Below are 20348 nucleotides of genomic sequence, written 5' to 3'. Positions count from 1 at the left end.
AAGATGTAGAGGTGGACTAAAATGGCTTCAGTGATGTTCACTGACCGCGAGTACAGTATGAAGCAAAGCATTGTTCAGTTGTATATTGCTGAGGGCTGACCAAATGTAAAAATGCACCTCTTGAAATGTGACAGATTTAGTCATAAGCATGCCTTTTACATGCTTGGCATAGGCAGTATATCCTATAGGCTGTGGTATGATTCATTTCCCTAGGACTGGCCTACTTTGGGTATTGTAGTCAACATGGGGCTGTTCTTCGTGCTCTGTTCATCATTCCCCATTATGCCAGAATAGGGCATACTTCAGCTCTATGATGTATTTGCATTCAGGGCTAGTCCTGTTTTACTTCCAAATTGGCAACTTGTGCGTTTTTGTTTCTGGGTAAAGAAGCTTTAAAGAGGCTTTTCTGTCGGTGTGGGGCCACTTCCTCTATGAACCAAGTGGGAAAGCACACTCGCAAGGAGGAGTGCAACTACCAGAATGGGAAGGGAGTTGTGAAGAAGGGTGAGACGACATTATGTTATGTTCCACATTTCTGAATTTAGAAATGGAATCCTGTTTGAGTAACTTGTTACTACAGTTCCAGGTGGAGTGGAAACATGCCATAGCTGCTGTGAGGGTGTCATTGGATGCCCTGGATGCCACGTTTTCAAGGTAATAAGAAGACAAAAAGGGCATAGCACCTATTTTCCGCAAGACTTTTCAAAGATGTCAGGAATCATAGTATCCCCCACATACTTCTCCCCCTCAGCTGCATGTCCCATGACACAGTTAGCCTAGATGCCTTTGTCAGTACCCTTCCTAGACCTGCCTCTGATACGGGCTGCCTGGAGGTGTTCTCAGTCGACTGTGAAATGGTGAGATTCAACAGTCGGATTATGGAAACCATAGGCAACCTTTTGCATGACATGCCAATTTAAAGTTAGGTCAGTGTGTTTTGAACACTGCCGTACAATGTCCCCACTGCCGTACTAGTGATCTGGTCAAGTTATTTTCTTTACTGTATGACTAATAGATTTAGTCTTTCTTCCTTCAGTGCTTTACCACTCATGGTCTGGAGCTGGCTAGAGGGACTTCTGTCAACTCCAGTTTGCAGGTAACCTATGATGCCTTTTGTGAAAGCTGATAATGAAGTCATTGACTACAACACCAGGAAGGGCCACATAACACTCCAGAATTCATATAGAATCTCGACAGACTGCTTCATTTTATCCAGCATTTTAAACAAAGATGGCATCGCAGTCACCAATGCTCTCTTCTGCTCAGGTTTTCAGGCACCAGTGATGTTCGTGTGAAAGGAACACGCTCGTCCACACGGGATGTTCAGGAGACTCTTCTGAGCTTTGTAAGCGCAGAGACTATACTGATTGGCCAACGCTTAGAAACTGACCTCTGTGCACTTAAGGTGAGTTCAGCTGCATTAGTTATTAATAGTAGCTATGTATTAGTGAATACGCACCGATATGGAAAGTCTATCAATACCAGTTGCTTTTTTCTCTCTCGATACAGTATAGATTAACATTGAAATAAAAAACATTACAACTTTCCAATGAGAATTGTCTTTGAGCATATTTTTTTTAGTCCAGGACAGGGCCTAATCTCAGCCTCATGAATAAGATTACGCTCCACAATCTGACAGCAGACTACCCGAGGAGGATCACCCAGGAGAGTGGAGCTGGTGACGGGGAGGAGAGATGACGTGCTGGTGACGGGGAGGAGAGATGACGTGCTGGTGACGGGGAGGAGAGATGACGTGCTGGTGACGGGGAGGAGAGATGACGTGCTGGTGACGGGGAGGAGAGATGGCGTACTGGTGACGGGGAGGAGAGATGACGTACTGGTGACGGGGAGGAGAGATGACGTACTGGTGACGGGGAGGAGAGATGACCTGCTGGTGACGGGGAGGAGAGATGACGTGCTGGTGATGGGGAGGAGAGATGACGTGCTGGTGACGGGGAGGAGAGATGACGTGCTGGTGACGGGGAGGAGAGATGACGTGCTGGTGACGGGGAGGAGAGATGACGTGCTGGTGACGGGGAGGAGAGATGACGTGCTGGTGACGGGGAGGAGAGATGACGTACTGGTGACGGGGAGGAGAGATGACGTGCTGGTGACGAGGAGGAGAGATGACGTGCTGGTGACGGGGAGGAGAGATGACGTACTGGTGATGGGGAGGAGAGATGACATCCTGGTGACGGGGAGGAGAGATGACGTGCTGGTGACGGGGAGGAGAGATGACGTACTGGTGACGGGGAGGAGAGATGACGTGGTGGTGACGGGGAGGAGAGATGACGTGTTGGTGACGGGGAGGAGAGATGACGTGCTGGTGACGGGGAGGAGAGATGACATCCTGGTGATGGGGAGGAGAGATGACATCCTGGTGACGGAGAGGAGAGATGACGTGCTGGTGACGGGGAGGAGAGATGACGTCCTGGTGACGGGGAGGAGAGATGACGTGCTGGTGACGGGGAGGAGAGATGACGTGCTGGTGACGGGGAGGAGAGATGACGTACTGGTGACGGGGAGGAGAGATGACGTGCTGGTGACGGGGAGGAGAGATGACGTACTGGTGACGGGGAGGAGAGATGACGTCCTGGTGATGGGGAGGAGAGATGACGTACTGGTGACGGGGAGGAGAGATGATGTACTGGTGATGGGGAGGAGAGATGACGTGCTGGTGACGAGGAGGAGAGATGACGTACTGGTGACGGGGAGGAGAGATGACATCCTGGTGACGGGGAGGAGAGATGACGTACTGGTGATGGGGAGGAGAGATGACGTGCTGGTGACGGGGAGGAGAGATGACGTGCTGGTGATGGGGAGGAGAGATGACGTGCTGGTGACGGGGAGGAGAGATGACGTGCTGGTGACGGGGAGGAGAGATGACGTGCTGGTGACGGGGAGGAGAGATGACGTGTTGGTGACGGGGAGGAGAGATGACGTGCTGGTGATGGGGAGGAGAGATGACGTCCTGGTGACGGGGAGGAGAGATGACATCCTGGTGACGGGGAGGAGAGATGACATCCTGGTGACGGAGAGGAGAGATGACGTGCTGGTGACGGGGAGGAGAGATGACGTGCTGGTGATGGGGAGGAGAGATGACGTGCTGGTGATGGGGAGGAGAGATGACGTGCTGGTGATGGGGAGGAGAGATGACGTGCTGGTGACGGGGAGGAGAGATGACGTGCTGGTGACGGGGAGGAGAGATGACGTGCTGGTGACGGGGAGGAGAGATGACATCCTGGTGATGGGGAGGAGAGATGACGTACTGGTGATGGGGAGGAGAGATGACGTGCTGGTGACGGGGAGGAGAGATGACATCCTGGTGATGGGGAGGAGAGATGACGTGCTGGTGATGGGGAGGAGAGATGACATCCTGGTGACAGAGAGGAGAGATGACGTGCTGGTGACGGGGAGGAGAGATGACGTGCTGGTGACGGGGAGGAGAGATGACGTGCTGGTGACGGGGAGGAGAGATGACGTGCTGGTGATGGGGAGGAGAGATGACGTGCCGGTGATGGGGAGGAGAGATGACGTGCTGGTGACGGGGAGTAAGGACACAAGGCGAGACCCAAATGCAGACACAGGAAGCAGATTGATTGTTGAGCTCCAATATTTCATAATCCAAGGGGTAGATAAATGGTAGGTCTGGGATAAACCGTCCAAAAGTCCAAAACAGTACCAGACGAAGGGCAGTCTCGAGGTCAGGCCAGGCAGGGGTTCAGTAACCAGATCAGAGTCCAAACAGTACAAGGGGATAGGCAGGCTTGAAGACAGAACAGGCAGAGTGGTCAGGCAGGCGGGTACGGAGTCAGGACAGGCAAGGGTCGAAACCAGGAGGACTAGAACCAAAAGAAACTGTGGAAAAGATCCTTGAGAGATCCTTGATGAAAACCTGCTCCAGAGCGCTCAGGCCCTCAGACGGGGGCGAAGTTTCACCTTCCAACAGGACAACAACCCTAAGCACACAGCCAAGACAGCTCAGGAGTGACTTCAGGACAAGTCTCTGAATGTCCTTGAGTGGCCCAGCCAGAGCCCGAACTTGAACCCGATCTAGCATCTCTGGAGAGACCTGAAAATAGCTGTGCAGCGACGCTCCCCATCTAACCTGACAGAGCTTGAGAGAATCTGCAGAGAAGAATGGAAGAAACTCCCCAAATACAGGTGTGCCAAACTAGTAGCGTCATACCCAAGAAGACTCGAGGTTGTAATCACTGCCAAATGTGATTCAACAAAGTACTGAGTGAAGGGTCTGAATACTAATGTAAATGTGATATTTCATTTTTTAAATATTTAATACATTTGCAAAAATTTCTACAAGCCTGTTTTTGCTTTGTCATCATGGGGTATTGTGTGTAGATTGATGAGGAACATTTTTATACATTTTTGAAAAAGGCTGCAACGTAAGAATTTGCAGAAAGTCAAGGGGTCTGAATACTTTCCGAATGCCCTGTATATGGCAAGAAGTTTACCACATGTACAGGTCATAAACCTTTACGGTCTCTTTTCAAAGAAATGAAGGCAGTTCTACAGATGGTGTCTCAGAGGATTCAGAGGTGGGCAGTGACGTTGAGGGCGTATAAGTCTTTCATCGTTTTCGAGGCAGGAAAGTACCATGGGAATGTAGATGTCTTGAGCCGTCTTCCGCTGCCGTACACGCCATCATAACAGCTCAACGGGACAGAGTGCTGATGTTTGTGGACAGACAAGGACCTTGTGACTGCAGAGCAAGTGAGAACCTGGACAGGTAAAGATCCAGGACGGTCTAGAGTTAGAGAATACATGGTAAGGGGATGACCACAACAAACAGAAGGGATTGAATTTCAGAGTCAGGAAAACAGAGTTTTGCGTACAGGATGGTTGCGTTTTGTGGGGAGCACGAGTGATTATTCCACTATCAGCACGCCAGGCTATCCTACAGCAGCTACATCAGAGTCGCCCTGGGGTTGGCTAGGAGTTACTTATGGTGGCCTCAACTAGATAAGGAGATAGAGAATCTAGTCAAGACATGTAAGGAACACAGGCGAAAGCAACAGCTTCCCTCCACCCTTGGGACTTCCCAGAGAAACCTTGGAGAAGATTGCATATAGATTACGCAGGGTCATTCATAGGAAACTGTTCCTGATAATCATCGATGCACATTCAAAAATGGATGGGATGGGTATCCTGTTAGTTTTGCTTCGTCCACCACTACTATCGATGGCCTGCGACAGAGTTTTTGTAATAAAGGGGATACTTGAGAGGGTGGCGAGCGACAGTGCAACCTGTTTCATGAGTACAGAAACACAAGAGTTCTCCAGAAACAACGGCATTGTGCATGTGCCATCTGCTCCATTTCATCCATCTTCAAATGGCCCGGCGCAGTGCGCAGTGCAGACATTCAAAGAAACGAGGAAGTAAAGCGCAGAAGGGAGCGTGGCAGCAAAGTGTCACGTGTTCTGTTCAGCTGCAGACTTAACACCTCGACCCACAACAGGACGTTCTCCTGCTGAGATGTTACCAGGTTGTCGACTACGCTCCACACTGGACCTAGTCTATCCAGACCTGAAAAGGACAGTTGAACGCAAACAAAACAGACCGAAAGAAAGAGAGCCATGACAAATTCACCAAGGGCCGCAGTTTTGGAGAGGGGGACCCTGTCCTTACCATAAATTTCAGTCAGGGGTCAAAATGGATACCTGGATTCATAGACTCAATGACGGTCCCCCTGTAAGAGACAGGACGTCTCTTACAAGGGAATGTTGGGAGATGGTAAAGTGGTTTGCAGACATGTTGATCCGATTATTTCTAGATGGAAGGAACAACAAGTGAGTTACCAGTTGTGATGGCAGAGGACAGGCTGTTCTCTAGCTATCCAAGTGCTACTGTGGTGCACTTGCCACAGACAGAGACTGTAACAGGGAAAACAGTTCACCAAGAGAAAAACACAGTTTCAGTCAAATACTCTGAGCCTGGCTCAGAAACCGCTGGTGGCTTTTCCACCGTTGAGAATAAATACTACCCCTTAGTGTTCGTCGTTCACAGAGGCATGCAGAGCTTCCAAGCTGCTTAAAAAACCTTTAACTCTGAACAAGAACTGATATAAATTGATATAAATTGTTTTTTAAAAGACAACTAAAAGCCTCACAGTAAATGAGACTCAATAATTAAATGCATAACAGTTACCCAAGCATGTGAAAAGAAAATTCAATGATTGTGAACGTGTGAAATGTCATGTTTATTGTTTACACTGACTTGTTTGGATCAGTAGAGTACATAACACGTTTTAAAGAATGTTTCAGTTAAAGGAACTTCATATTTCATAATGAGTTCATTAACGCAATAGGAGAGCATAGGGAATGTGTTATGTTGTATGTCCTAACAAAGGACTTATTTAAGAGGGGAGGAATGTGGTATTAACCGTAATACACATACACGCCACCAGTGGGCGTAGCACTTGAGTTCCTATTGGTATCATTGCTAGGGTATTGGAATGCACCCAATACACACATTGAGTGCAGCTGCAGTTGCCTACCTGTTACACCATGCTCTGGCTTAGTAAAAAAGTAATTTCTCCAATTAAATTAGACATGACAAATTACTACAAATCGGTAGAATATAAGTAGTATTGGCATTAGAACATCCATTTAAACTTTTTTTTTAAATACACTGTACTCGGTTGTTTTGTGGCGTGATCATCAAATTGACCTCATCCAATGATATTGTAAATGAGCTCACCCATAGCCTCACTGTAGTAGTCATCCATATCATGGCCACAGACTGTATTGTCATGTCCTGGGACGCATAGAACAGACAATTCAGAACAGGAAGCTTATTTTGCCCTTTCATTTCAGCATGGCACCGGGGACGCAGGACGGTGGGGTGGGAGCTGCTCACAGAGCCTCTCCCAGGTGTGGGCGATAGAGAAACGCAGGTTCTACACGAGAGGAATGGCCAGAATCTCAGCCATCAGCTCACCACTGGGCAAAATGGGGTCAGCTAACAGTTGTTTGTACTTGACCTCTTTCAGTCTCCCCATGACTCTCTCCTACCTTAAATAACAGTCCAAAAAGTTCAAAATCTGCATGTTAAACTGAATTTATTTTTGTATAAATTCATGAAGTCTCAAGTGGATCTGCTAGTAGTACAGGTAGTCCATCTCGTTCACGGAGAAGTGTATGAACTCAAGGAAATCCTCCAAGGCTTCCACAGAAACCGAGAAATGAAAGGGTTCGTAGCTGAAACAATAGCATTCCGTGGGGTCCATGTATAGAGAAGCACAGTGCACCAGCACGGTAACGTTGTGTCCTTTGTTTATCAGTGTCCAATAATGATGCTAGAAGTTGATCCAGTGACTGGCTTCAGTGGGCCAAACTAATAAGCTTCCACAATCTATGTGCCTTATGATACATAACTGTATGATTAACAGCTGTACTCAATCCCTTTTGAACTAGTCGTTCAAGTGAAGCAAACATCCACAGAACAACTTTAACTCTGAATCATAGTTTCCCTCAGTGTATCGCACGTCACCAGATTAAAGAGCCAACAGCTGATCTTTTGGGGGTGAAAAGTAAAACGAGACATTGTAAATCTGAACAGGGTTAAAAAAACAACAGAGGAAGTCAACAGAGTAGAACGAATGTAAAAGTGAATGGAAGTCATCATTGTAAATGTTTGTGTTACTATTATATGTGTGTGACAAACAATTATTATAATTGGGAACAGACACTTGTAAACTAAGTAAACTTTCTCACTCAGTATAGTATAGTTTATTGTAGATGACCTAATCTCTGTTTTTAATGTGAAATGTAGCACTAGTATAGTGATCAGGTGAATGAGGCAGCTGGTTTGAGTGTGGGGCCACCGAGTTCTTCCAGGGTCAGGGTCCTTTAGGAAGCTGTGGTGTTGTGACTGACTGTTTTACTCTGGCAAATAATGTCATCTTCTACACGGCACTCTGCCCCCCCCCCCCCCCACACACACACACACACACACACACACACACATTATCATTGTAGATTCCTTTTGACATTGGATCCAGGAGTGTCTGTGAAAACAATAAGGATTTGAATGGTTAATTTGCCTGGCTGTAAGAAAGTCAGCCTTCCTTTTTATGGTTCTATGCTACTTTTATGAGGAAGGACGTGGGTATTATATTAATAAGGTCTAGTGAACTTTTAGCGTGGAGCGTTCAGTATACACTATAGGTTGTTCTTCTCTAAACGGCTGCCTCTACTCTCCTTCCTCTTTCTAACCATCCTTAGTAATCTCTTCCTCTCTCTCTCCTCTCCCTCCCTCTCACTCCTCTCTCTCTCTCTCTCCCTTCCAACCCTCTCTCTCTCTCTCTCTCTCTCTCTCTCTCTCCCTCCCTCCCTCCCTCCCTCCCTCCCTCCCTCCCTCCCTCCCACCCACCCACCCACCTCTCTCTCTCTCTCTCTCTCTCTTCCTACCACCCCCCCCTCTCTCTCTCTCCCTCCCACCAACCTCTCTCTCTCTCTCACCCCTCTCTCTCTCTCTCTCTCTCTCTCCCTCCCACCAACCTCTCTCTCTCTCTCTCCCTCCCTCTCAGCGCCTGGGTGTGGGTTACAGCGTGTTGCTTTTTGAAGTATACATTTGCATAATCTGATTAGAATGTGGGTTTGTCTGTGTCAGGCCCTGTAAGAAAGTGCTCCAGAGGAGAGGGTGCTGTCCAGGCAACAATGGGGTCCCCCTTCCCTCGATGAGCCTGCACCTGCATCCATCCTTCATTGGGCTGCCCTCCTCTCCCTGCCGACGCTGCTGGGGGAAGACCAGAGCAATGGGTAGGAAGAAAAGAGGGGGAGGAAAGGAGGGGATAGGGAAGAAGGGGGGTGCTGAAATATTTAAACATGCAGAGTGTGAATTGGTTTAAGGGGATAAAGAGCTCAGGGCCTATCGGTTGGCACCCAGCTCCAGAAATTCTTTTTCATGGCGCCTCAGCCGGGAGTGAGAGGGCTTGCCTGCACTGATCTGGTCCATTGTGATAACAGATTCAGACAGTGTGCTAGACGCAGATAAGGAAATGTGCTGTCAATAGACCATTACCCCTGTACTTGGGAGAGAATAGTCAATCAGGCAAATATACTTGAATAAGATGAGCAGAATACAGATTTGATTTTCAGTAGCTAGTGAGTTAGCATTGAAGAAGAAAGAAATGTCAGAGAAACGTCTACAGTGTTTGGATGTTTTCTGCGAATCACGTGCATAAATGACACAGGAAATGATACTGCGATTTAATATGACCACACTGAAGGCCTATGTGTTGTGTTGAAAATGTCACATTTGTTTGGCTTTAAAATAGTTCTATAGTTTGCTGAGCAACAACAAATCCATGTACTGCATCATGTGTGCAATTTCTCTACCATATATCAGTACTAGCACCGCAAAAAGACACAGACATATACATTGTAATACATTGTAATATACATATACATTGTAAACAACCGGAATGCTGTGTAACTGAGGATGGATTAGGGGGGGGGGGGGGGGGGGTATAACTGCATAGAAAACCTGTTGGCACTGTAGTACTGTCATCCTAATGAAGTATGATTCTAGTCTAGTGTATCCCCAATGGATTAAGAGCAGTCGCCTGTCCATTCCCACAGGCTGTATGCCTGTGTCCAGCAGCTGCACATTGCTCCGTTTACACACCATTAGCAGGTTTAATGGCGGTGGAGAAAAGGCCTAAAGCCTTACACCAACTCACAGTTGACTCTTCAGCTCAGTAGTTGCAGCCTGTTGGCACAGTCAGGACACGGGGCAGATTTTAAACAGTGACAATGGGTGATTAGCAGCCTGGTTAAATGTTTAACAATGGTGAGCTCCGCATTTAGGCTGGTTTAACCAGGCTAGGTGATTAGAGCTGTAGACTTGTGACCTTGGGGTGTAATCGTCTTCTTAGCTGATGACGTCTCAGCCAACACAATGGTGGACCAAGGGAACTTTTCTTTCTGTTTGTTCTGTTTGTTCACCAATCAGTAGCACTTTATTTTACATGACTGTTTCCACTGGTATTTTCTTTGTATTTAATAGGACATTATTTTTTATTTTTTTAACTAGCCTTTATTTCAAATCCTTATTTACAATGACATCCAAACCCAGACAAAGCTGGGCCAATTGTGCACCACCCTATGGAACCAATCATGGCCAGATGTGATTCAGCCTGGTTTCAAACCAGGGACTGTAGTGATGCCTCGTGCACTGAGATGCAGTGCTTTAAACCGCTGCGCCACTCGGGAGCCCTTATTAAGTGGGGGTAACAATGGGTACTTTTTGGTACTTACTTGCCAAAATAGGCCTTTGTTCTCAATGCATTTATTTTGCTGTAAGTTTATGTATTTTTCTAAATCAAATTTCACAGTTCTTATATAGTAATCCATGATGGAGAGCCTACAGGGAAATTCAGTAATTCAAGTCTATTAAATCTAAGATGTGCGTATCTATATCAAGGGAAAATATCAAAATGAAACCATTGGACAGAGAAATGACCAAGCCTGTGTAACCTACACTGGCACCTGACTTCAGTGACATTTTGCCTCAGTAAGCGGAAAATTCCACTATGACCTCCGACGAGTCATCGAATAGACAAAACGTCAACCAGGACTAAGATCGAATCCTACTACGACGGCTCTGATGCTCGTCGGACGTGGCAGGGCTTGCAAACTATCACGGACAACAAAGGGAAACCCAGCTGCGAGCTGCCAAGTGACACGAGCCTACCAGACAAGGTAAATTCCTTCTACGCTCGCTTCAAGGAAAGCAACACTGAACCATGCATGAGAGCACCAGCTGTTCCAGATGACTGTGTGATCTCGCTCTCCGTAGCCAATGTGAGTAAGACCTTTAAACAGGTCAACATTCACAGACAGATTATCAGGATTTGTACTTAGAGCATGCGCTGACCAGCCCCTCAGGGGTGAGTGCTTAGTCCCCTCCTGTAATCCCTGTTCACCCACGACTGTGCGGCCGCACACAAATCTAACACCAATATTAAGTTTGGTGACGACACAATGGTGGTTGGCCTGATCACCGACGACAATAAGAGTGCCTATAGCAGGGGTGTCAAAGTCAAATGGACGGAGGGCCAAATAAAAAAATCAGCTACAAGACGAGGGCCGGACTGTTCGAATGTTCATTGAAAAATTTTTAAATGACGCATATAGTCTAGTGAACCTAATTGAACCTACTGAAAACCTAACAAATATATTACAATATGATCAGATAAATAAAGCAATATTTTCTTATGGCTCTGTCAGTAATCTTTAATTTTCAACAGACACAAAAGACAAATTTCCTTTATATAAATATCCCCATAACATGAACATTAAATGAAAGAAACCGGTATTCAAGGCACCATCAGTAGACTATATTTTCTATTTTAGCAAAAGTGGGCTAAATTTACTTCAAAGAAAAAACAATAATAGCAATTTTCTATCATCCACTCAACTGAAATATTTTTAAAATATAATTGGATTGAAATACAAAAAAATAAAGTGCAAAAATCTATTAATCAAAAACAACACTTTGTTTAAGGAGAAGTAACATGCAGTGAAAACAAATATTAAATTTTAACTTTTAAACTTGAACTGAGTAAAAACTCTAAATATGTGATTGCACAGTAATGTTCACTTGTTTGAGGTTGAGGGTGATACTTGGTGGTGTCCCATCTTTTCCACAAGTTCATCAATGTTCGGGGTAAGGCTCTGAGCTGAAGAAATCCTCAGAATTGAGTGGAGGTGTTCAGCAGTAAGTCGACTTCTGTGTGATGTTTTGTTCAGGTTCATCAAAGAAAACAGTTGTTCACACAGGTATGTGCTGCCAAACATAGACAACGTTTGAGCAGCCTGGATGCGCAGCTGGGGCATTGTCCCGGGGAGGAAACGGGCGAACTCCGCAGCACCCACTGCCGCATATTTTGCCCTCAGTGCATCATTGCATTGGAGGTCAATCAACTCCATTTGGAGGTTTGGTGGTGAGCTTTCCACGTCAACAGCAAATGGGTTACCGAGCAGTTCCAACCTGCTTTTTTGTGCTTCAAAGTCAGCAAATCGGCGTCGAAAGTCAGCGGCAAGCATACCTATTTTATCAGCCAACTGTGTGCTTGGGAACGCACTGGTAGAGAGCTTCTCTTTCATGGTCTGGCAGCTGGGAAAGTGGCTCAAATTTTCTTTCCGCATCTGCGTCTCCCACAGAGTCAGTTTGGTTTTAAATGCCTTCACTGTACTGTACATATCAGAGATGACACGATCCCGACCCTGCAGCTGCAAGTTTATTGCATTCAGATGACTCGTAATGTCACACAGAAAAGCCATTTCACACAGAAACATTTCGTCTCGGAGTTGTGTTGTGTCTTTCCCTTTGCTGTCCAAGAACAGACAAATCTCCTCACGAAGCTCGAAACATCTTTGAAGCACCTTTCCCTGGCTTAGCCATCGCACCTCTGTGTGATAAGGCAAATCACCATGCTCCGTTTCTAACTCCGTCAGAAATGCCTTGAACTGGCGGTGATTCAAACCTTTGGCTCTGATAAAGTTAACTGTGCGCGTGATGATGCTCATTACATGCTCCATTTTCAAGGCTTTACCGCACAACGCTTCCTGGTGTATGATACAATGATAAGCTGTCAGCTCACCTGTCGCGTTTTCCTCTTGCATCTTTTCCCGTATCTTCGCCACCAGTCCGCTCCTGTGTCCACACATCGCAGGTGCTCCGTCGGTTGTCAAACCCACGAGTTTTTCCCAAGGCAGCTCCATCTCATTTACACATCTTGACACCTCTTCATACAAATCATGCCCCGTAGTTGTGCCATGCATAGGACGTAAAGCCAAAAACTCCTCTGTCACGCTTAGGTTGGAGTCCACTCCGCGGATGAAAATTGACAACTGGGCAATGTCAGAAATGTCGGTGCTCTCATCCACAGCCAAGGAATATGCAATAAAATCTTTTCCCTTTTTCACAAGCTGCTCTTTTAGATTGATGGACAACTGGTCTACTCTCTCGGCAATGGTGTTTCTGCTCAGACTCACATTTAAAAAGAGTTGCCTTTTTTCTGGGCAAACTTCGTCACAAACTTTAATCATGCAGTTTTTGATGAAATCCCCCTCCGTAAATGGCCGGGCTGATTTAGCGATCTCTTCTGCCAAAATAAAACTGGCCTTGACAGCAGCCTGGCCTTGTGATTTGGCTTTTTTGAACAGAGCCTGTCGAGATTTGAGGCCTCGTTTTAATTCCTCTGCCTTTTGTAGCCTTTGTTCCATGTCCATATTCTTGTTTTTGTCCGCGTGTTTCGTTTCATAATGTCGTCTCAGATTATACTCTTTCAGTACCGCCACACTTTCTCCACACAGAAGACACACAGGTTTTCCAGCTACCTTCGTGAACATATACTCCGACTCCCACCTTGTTTGAAACCCCCGGTTCTCAGTATCCACCTTCCGTTTTGCCATTTTTGATGGGTATCTGAAAGTTAATTTTACTGTGATGCTGACGACTGCTGTGCCAATAAATATTGAAATGAAGCAGCCTACTGCTCGGTGCGTCACCTTTGCATTGTGGGAAATGTAGTATTGGTGCGTGTAAAAGATCTGCGGGCTGCCGGCTTGCTGCGGGCCGGTTCTAATAATAAATCAAGATCATCCCAGGGGCCGTAAAAAACCTTCTTGCGGGCCGGATGTGGCCCGCGGGCCTTGACTCTGACATATGTGGCCTATAGGGAGGAGGTCACTGACCTGGCAGTGAGGTGCCAGGACAACAATCTCTCCCTCAACGTCAGCAAGGCAATGGAGCTGATCGTGGACTACAGGTAACAGAGGGCCGATCATGCCCCATCCACATCAACGGGGCTGTAGTGGAGAGGGTTGAGAGCTTCAAGTTCCTCGGTGTCCACATCACTAAGGCATTATCATGGTCCACACACCAACACAATTGTGAAGAGGGCACGATAACGCCTCTTCCCCCTCAGAATGTGTTGCATGGGCCCTCAGATCCTCATAAAGTTCAACAGCTGCACCATTGAGATCATCTTGACTGGCTGCATCACCGCTTAATACGGCAACTGCTTGGAATCCGACTGCAAGGCACTACAGAGGGTAGTGCGTACATCACTGGAACCAAGCTCCCTGCTATCCAGGACCTCTATGCCAGGCAGTGTCAGAGGAAGGCCCTAAAAATGGTCAAAGACTCCAGCCACCCAAGTCATAGACTGTTCTGTCTGCTGCCACAAGGCAAGTTGTACCAATGCACCAAGTCTGGAACCAACAGGACCCAGAATAGCTTCTAACACAAAGGCATAAGACTGCTAAATAGTTAGTTAAATAGTTTACCCGCATTGAACCAATGTAATATTTTTGACAACATGAGCACTGCCTCCGCTTTCCAGCAACATTTCAACTTAAACATTTACACATCAACAAGTCTACATACACTAGTTTAATACACCGAAAACAAACTTAGATATCAAAAAAACGATTTAGATCAATCAATGCTGCTAAATATCATGTTGCTGTCCATGGTACTGATCTGTGTGTGTGTGCGTGCGTGTGTGCACACAATTAAAATAAAAAACAATGTGACCTACCTGTAGACTAGTTGAATGCCAATGTCATCCTCCTCTCTATCATGTTGGCTAAACGGTCTATGGCGCTGTCATACAGTAAGTACACTTTTATTTTTTGTTGTCATAGGCTACCTAGCTAAAATGCGTGCTAGCCTAACTTCCTAACATGGACAACAATGAACAAGCTAAGTTAGCTAGTTAGTTAACGTGAGCCTACAAGGCCTACATCTAGGCTACATATTGAACTTCAATCGTCTAAGGCCAGTGCCACAAAATATGAATTTATGGTTAGAACTGAATTGCTGTCATAATCATTGTCTGTACAGAGAATTAGCAAGCCACACTGAACAAAAATCTAAACGCAACATTTAAAGTGTTGGTCCCATGTTTCATGAGCTAAAAAAAATCCCAGAAATGTTCCATATACACAAAAAGCATATTTCTCTCCAATTTTGTGCACACATTTGTTTACATCCTTGCTATTGAGCATTTCTCCTTTGCCAAGATAATCCATCCACCTGACATGTGTGACATATTAAGAAGCTGATCAAACAGCATGATCATTACACAGGTGCACCTTGTGTTGGGGACAATAAAAGTCAAGAGGTGTGAATACTTTCTGAAGGCACTGTACATACTTTTGTATATATAGTGTATGTGGACACCCTTTCAAATTAGTGGATTCGGCTATTTCAGCGATACCCGTTGCTGACAGATGTATAAAATCGAGCACACAGCCATGCTATCTCCATAGACAAACATTGGCAGTAGAATGGCTTTACTGAAGTGGTAAGCTACACAAGCTTACAGAACGGGATCGCGGAGTTCTGAAGTGCGTAGCGTGTAAAGAATCGTCTGTCCTCGGTTGCTATTCTCACTCCCGAGGTTTCAAACTGCCTCTGGAAGCAACGTCAGCACAAAAACTGTTTTTCAGGAGATTCATGAAATGGGTTTCCATGGCCGAGCAGTAGCACACAAGCCTAAGATCACCATGTGACAGATGCCAGGAGACCGCAACCTGCCCAAATGCATAGTGCCCACTGTAAAGTTTGGTGGAGGAGGAATAATAGTCTTGGGCTGTTTTCATAGTTCGGGCGAGGTCCTTTAGCTCAAGTGAAGGGAAATCTAAATGCTACAGCATACAATTACATTCTAGACAATTCTGTGCTTCCAACTTTGGTAACAGTTTGGGGAAGGCCCTTTCCTGTTTCAGCATGACAATGCCCCCGTGCACAAAGCGAGGTCCATACAGAAATGGTTTGTTGAGATCGGTGTGGAAGAACTTGACTGGCCTGCAGAGCCCTGGCCTCAAACACCTTCGGGATGAATTGGAACGCTGACTGCGAGCCAAGCCTAATCGCCCAACATCAGTGCCCGACCTCAATAATGCTCTTGTTCCCGCAGCAATATTCCTACATCTAGTGGAAAGCCTTCCCAGAAGAGTGGAGGCTATTATAGCAGCAAAGGGGGGACCAACTCCATATTAATTTTGGTCATGTAGTGCATCTACGTCAATAACCTCGTACCCCAGCATATCGACTCGGTACTCATTGTGTATTTATTCCTCGTGTGATTTATCTTTTTTTTTCTTTCTGCATTGTTTGGAAGGGCCGTAAGTAAGCATTTCACTGTTTCACTTTGTTTACAAAGATTTGTGATTTGAAAAAAACACCAAGAGCCCATGGGAGACCCTCAGGATGAGCAGTACTACATCTGCTTGTTGGGTCAGTGGTCAGGGTTTGACTGCATGGTGACCTGTGTGACTGCAGGGCACAAGTTAAGCTGTCCTTTTACTCTTCCCTTCCCTCTGCCCTCGGACACTAGATAAGGGTTCAGAGGTCAGGGGCGGTTGCTGTGTCCACACGGTGGTCAGGGTGTTTGTAGTGGACAATCAGAGGGATGGCCATTACTGGCCCATTGAGAGGGAACAAGGGCTTTACTAGACTAGGGGATCCAGAATGGACCAGTAGAAACACACAGTGAGCAGCTGTACTCTTGACTTACTGGATCGGCACTTTCTGTTACATCAGTAAAAATGGTTGCATAGTGTCAATGGAATCCTCTTTTAACGATAAGAGGACGGCACTTAATTACTTTTGATAAATTCAAACAAAGTATTTTTAAATTAATTTACAAATAATTTATTAAATAAATAGTTCCAATAAATAACATAACATTATTAACCAACATTTTACAAAAAGCATATTAATCACAATAGCCTTGAGAAAAGATGGTAAAATAAAAATCTTTGGCTACATGACATGCCTATTGTACAAAAAGAGCAAGATGGATAAATACTTGAATGGACAGACAACAAAAACTATTCCTGTTATGTGTTCATACAAAACAGTCCTACAGTTGAAACATATTTCAAAGAGGATTGTCAGTTGTGTTATCCTTCAGCTCATTCCCTGTCATCCAAATAAATAATCAATCAATTCTGTACGTAATCAATACATATAAGATCAATGTGTCACTCAAGGAATGTGGTCATATTGCAGGATTTGATAATAAATAGTGCTTTGCAGATAAGCAAGGTCAGAATCAGAGATTCAGCACACAAATAACAAATCTCCATAGACTTTTGTAATTGGATTGCAGTCCTTGGTGAATTGGACAAGACTTTATCTTCCCTGAAATTACCCCCCCCCCCCCCCCCCCACCACCAAAAAAATCCTTGACATTTTCTATTCCTTAATCCTTTAAATTGTCCTTCATGGCCTTAATGCATCCTTATTTCTCATTTCAAAACTAAACATTTTTGATGCAGACATCTTTCACCACTGACAGGATGAACATACATGTCAGACATGAAGATGGGAATACATCCAAGCTACCGGTACATCCATGCAGATAACAGATTACATTTCACAAGGCTCCCATCATCCCGTCATAATTTCAAACATACAAGTGTAGCTAAATACATCCATCTCCATCTCTTTATTTCAGCAGGGACGGCATCACCCACAAACACCACACAAACACCCTCTGCTTGCCATCACCACCAACACTGTCCCCCTCAAGTGTTGCAGAGCTAAAATGGAGTCTATGGGTGGGGGTATGGTGACAGACAGTTTTACCCCAGGGAGTGGTAGATGATGATCACCCATCAGAGGAAACTGCAGCAGGCACACTACCAGGCCTCGGTACTGTCACAGCTTGATCCAGGGGAGGGGGCGTCAGTGTCGCTGGCCAGGCCCCAGGTCCTGGAGGAGGAGTGGAGACGTTCCACGTTGCCCCTGAGGAAGGTGAGCAGGGCGGTTGGGGAGTGCGAGGCCGGCTGACCACTCTGGCTCTCCAGCAACTGCACCAGGAAGTTGATGTAGCGCATGGCCAGCCGCAGGATCTCGTTCTTGCTCAGCTTCTTCTCTGGCGGGTGGGTGGGGATGAGCTTGCGGAGCTCAGTGAAGGCAGTGTTGACGTTGTGCTGCCGCCAGCGCTCCCGTGTGTTGGTGAACACCTTCTTGGTCATCGTGCAGCTCTCCTGGAGGGAGGAAGAGAGGGGAGCGTTTTAGAGAGAAATCTACACAGAATCAAAACTACCACGGTGTTGTTCTACTGGAATTTCACCCTATTCCCTATATAGTGCACTACTTAGCCCATGGCAAAAGTAAATGTTCTTTGAATGTTATGTGACATGTTTTTCTCTGGAGTTTAGTCTGAAACGGCACTATAGTGCACAACTTTTGTTTAATCAGAAGTAGTGCACTGTATAGGGAATAGGGTGCCATTTCTGGCGCAGACCCCAGGCAGAAATGCAGTATGGTGGTGTCACATAACATTTGAATTGCACCTAAATCTCCACGATGACTGAAATATGGTGCATTAAGAAATAGATGTAAAATATAGTTTAAGTATGACTAATGTAATGCATTTGATATTGGAATTCAGTTTCACCTTCAGAAGAGGAGAAATACCATCATGAAAATACATGTTTATGGAAAAGGTCTGACCTTCAGTCAATGCATACAGAGGATGCTAGAGTGTTCGTCACGATTAGCGTACATACAAATAAATACACTTCTGTTGTGTTGAACTATTTATTTCTGAATGGTACACAAAAAAATACAAGCGGAAAATGTGTTCCATCTTTCATGAGATTCTTTAACATTTTCATTCCAACAATTTTTTACTCCAACAATTCTGCAATTCAATAAAGAGGAAAAAACAAAAAAATCCACTTTATTGTCCCTGATCTCACCTGGTAAGTGCTGTAGCGTGCAGACAGAGGTATCAGGTAGCAGAAGTGTGTACCTCAGGTCATCAGTGTTGGCTGCTGCAGTAGCCCAATGTAGTAGTCCAGTCCTGTGTGTAGTAGGTCCAGTCAGTCACAGCCTTCTCATACTCTGATGACTGTGTGTGAGAGGGAGGGATGGAGAGAGGGAAGGCTGGCGCATACATCTCACATTTTTATAGCTGGGCGAGCCCCTATTGTGTGACGTGTGCGGTCGTTGAGCCTCTCCTCCAGTCTGCTGCATTGTGGTGTTCAACTCAAGAGTGATGTTTCCAGCCGCAGACCACTGTGTTTCCCGTTGGGTGTTCCATTCTGTCTGTAAACAAAGAAATGACCAATAGGTTAGCGGTAAACATATGAACACTGATGTAATATCATACGTTTAACAATTTCAGAGAATATTAGAAAACTTTTACTTTCCACTCCTTTTTGTTGAGTCATTTCACTAAATGATTCATGAATTTTAATATGCAACGATGTGACTTTTAAAAGCTAACATTGCGCTTACAAATAAATTCCTATTGAGCTGAAACTGAGACGTTTCCCTTCCTGATCCTTCCCTTACAATTCCGGACATTTGTTCCCTTCTATGCGCAAACATCAACCATGGGTAACAACCCATTCAGTAAAACTTTGATATCACCAGTCCTGCTACCACTGAATTCACCCTGATTGGGCCACAAAAGGTAAAAATACCATATCCAGATTGACAGTTTAACAATGCGTGTTTTGTTATGACTATGGTAATCTTGTTGAGCCATTCCAGGGGCCACACATAAATTACAGGGGGAGCATGGGGAGCGAGCAGACTGGTCCTTCCCTGAGCCACAAGCATGAGCGCAAGTCAAGCCATCTCTCTACAACCCCTCCTCCTTGGCCCACCTCTCCTACACCCTCTCTCTCCGCCTCCCACTTTCAACCTCCGTTTCAGATTTTTAAAAACGACGTCTAGTTTAACCAATTGTTAATGTTCTTTTTTACACCCTTCAAGTGTTGTTTCAAAGACGCAGCCTTCCATAAAAGTCTCTCTGTGTGGAGTAGGAATTTACATAATCCGATTAGGGCCTGGGATTAGCGCTGGGGCCTGGAGAACAGGCCCAATGGGGCCGGCCCTGAATTGCTGCCATTCATGGGCCTTGCTGCACTTCCAAGGGGCTGCACCTGCAATGGTGGGTTCCCCTCTCCCCTGCTCTCTCCACTCTACTCGGCCTCAGGTCTGCAGACGCACTCACAGCAGGCAGTAGGCCCCTTCAGCCAGCCAGCCAGTCCCTACGTCCCCATCCTCACACCAGGGGTGTATTCATTACGCCGATTCTGTTGCAAAACATTTAGCAACGAAACAGTTAACTCCAAACGGAAACTGTTTTGAAACAAAAACTTGAGTTTCTATTGGACAAATTCAGGTAGATCCCTCCCAGTTTTGTTCCGTTTGCTCTGTTCGCTTCCATTTGGTTCTTAAACGGTTTACGTTGCAAGACTTAATGAATACACCCCAGGGCCGCATTCAGTAGGGCCAGGGCACAACTTTGTGGAATGTTCAGATAGAAATGTATTATGTAGAAT

At 45.7% G+C, this 20348-nt stretch overlaps 1 protein-coding gene and 1 pseudogene across 1 annotated transcript; one reads left to right on the top strand and one right to left on the bottom strand.

Annotated features, from left to right (window-relative positions):
• Positions 1–21: 21 nt before the first annotated feature.
• Positions 22–13802, top strand: LOC139390229 (putative exonuclease GOR; annotated as a pseudogene).
• Positions 13803–17215: 3413 nt separating this feature from the next.
• LOC139390069 (T-cell acute lymphocytic leukemia protein 2-like) lies at positions 17216–18909 on the bottom strand. Its single transcript, XM_071137191.1, has 2 exons — positions 18753–18909; positions 17216–18035 (listed from the first exon to the last, which is right to left on the bottom strand). The coding sequence occupies exon 2, from the start codon at positions 18021–18023 to the stop codon at positions 17685–17687; it is 339 nt and encodes a 112-aa protein (XP_070993292.1). The 5' UTR covers positions 18024–18035; positions 18753–18909; the 3' UTR covers positions 17216–17684.
• Positions 18910–20348: the final 1439 nt, after the last annotated feature.

The sequence above is a fragment of the Oncorhynchus clarkii genome, chromosome 30, assembly GCF_045791955.1.
Source record: "Oncorhynchus clarkii lewisi isolate Uvic-CL-2024 chromosome 30, UVic_Ocla_1.0, whole genome shotgun sequence".
Taxonomy (NCBI): Eukaryota; Metazoa; Chordata; class Actinopteri; order Salmoniformes; family Salmonidae; genus Oncorhynchus; species Oncorhynchus clarkii.
This window is presented reverse-complemented; position numbering and strand designations above follow the sequence as displayed.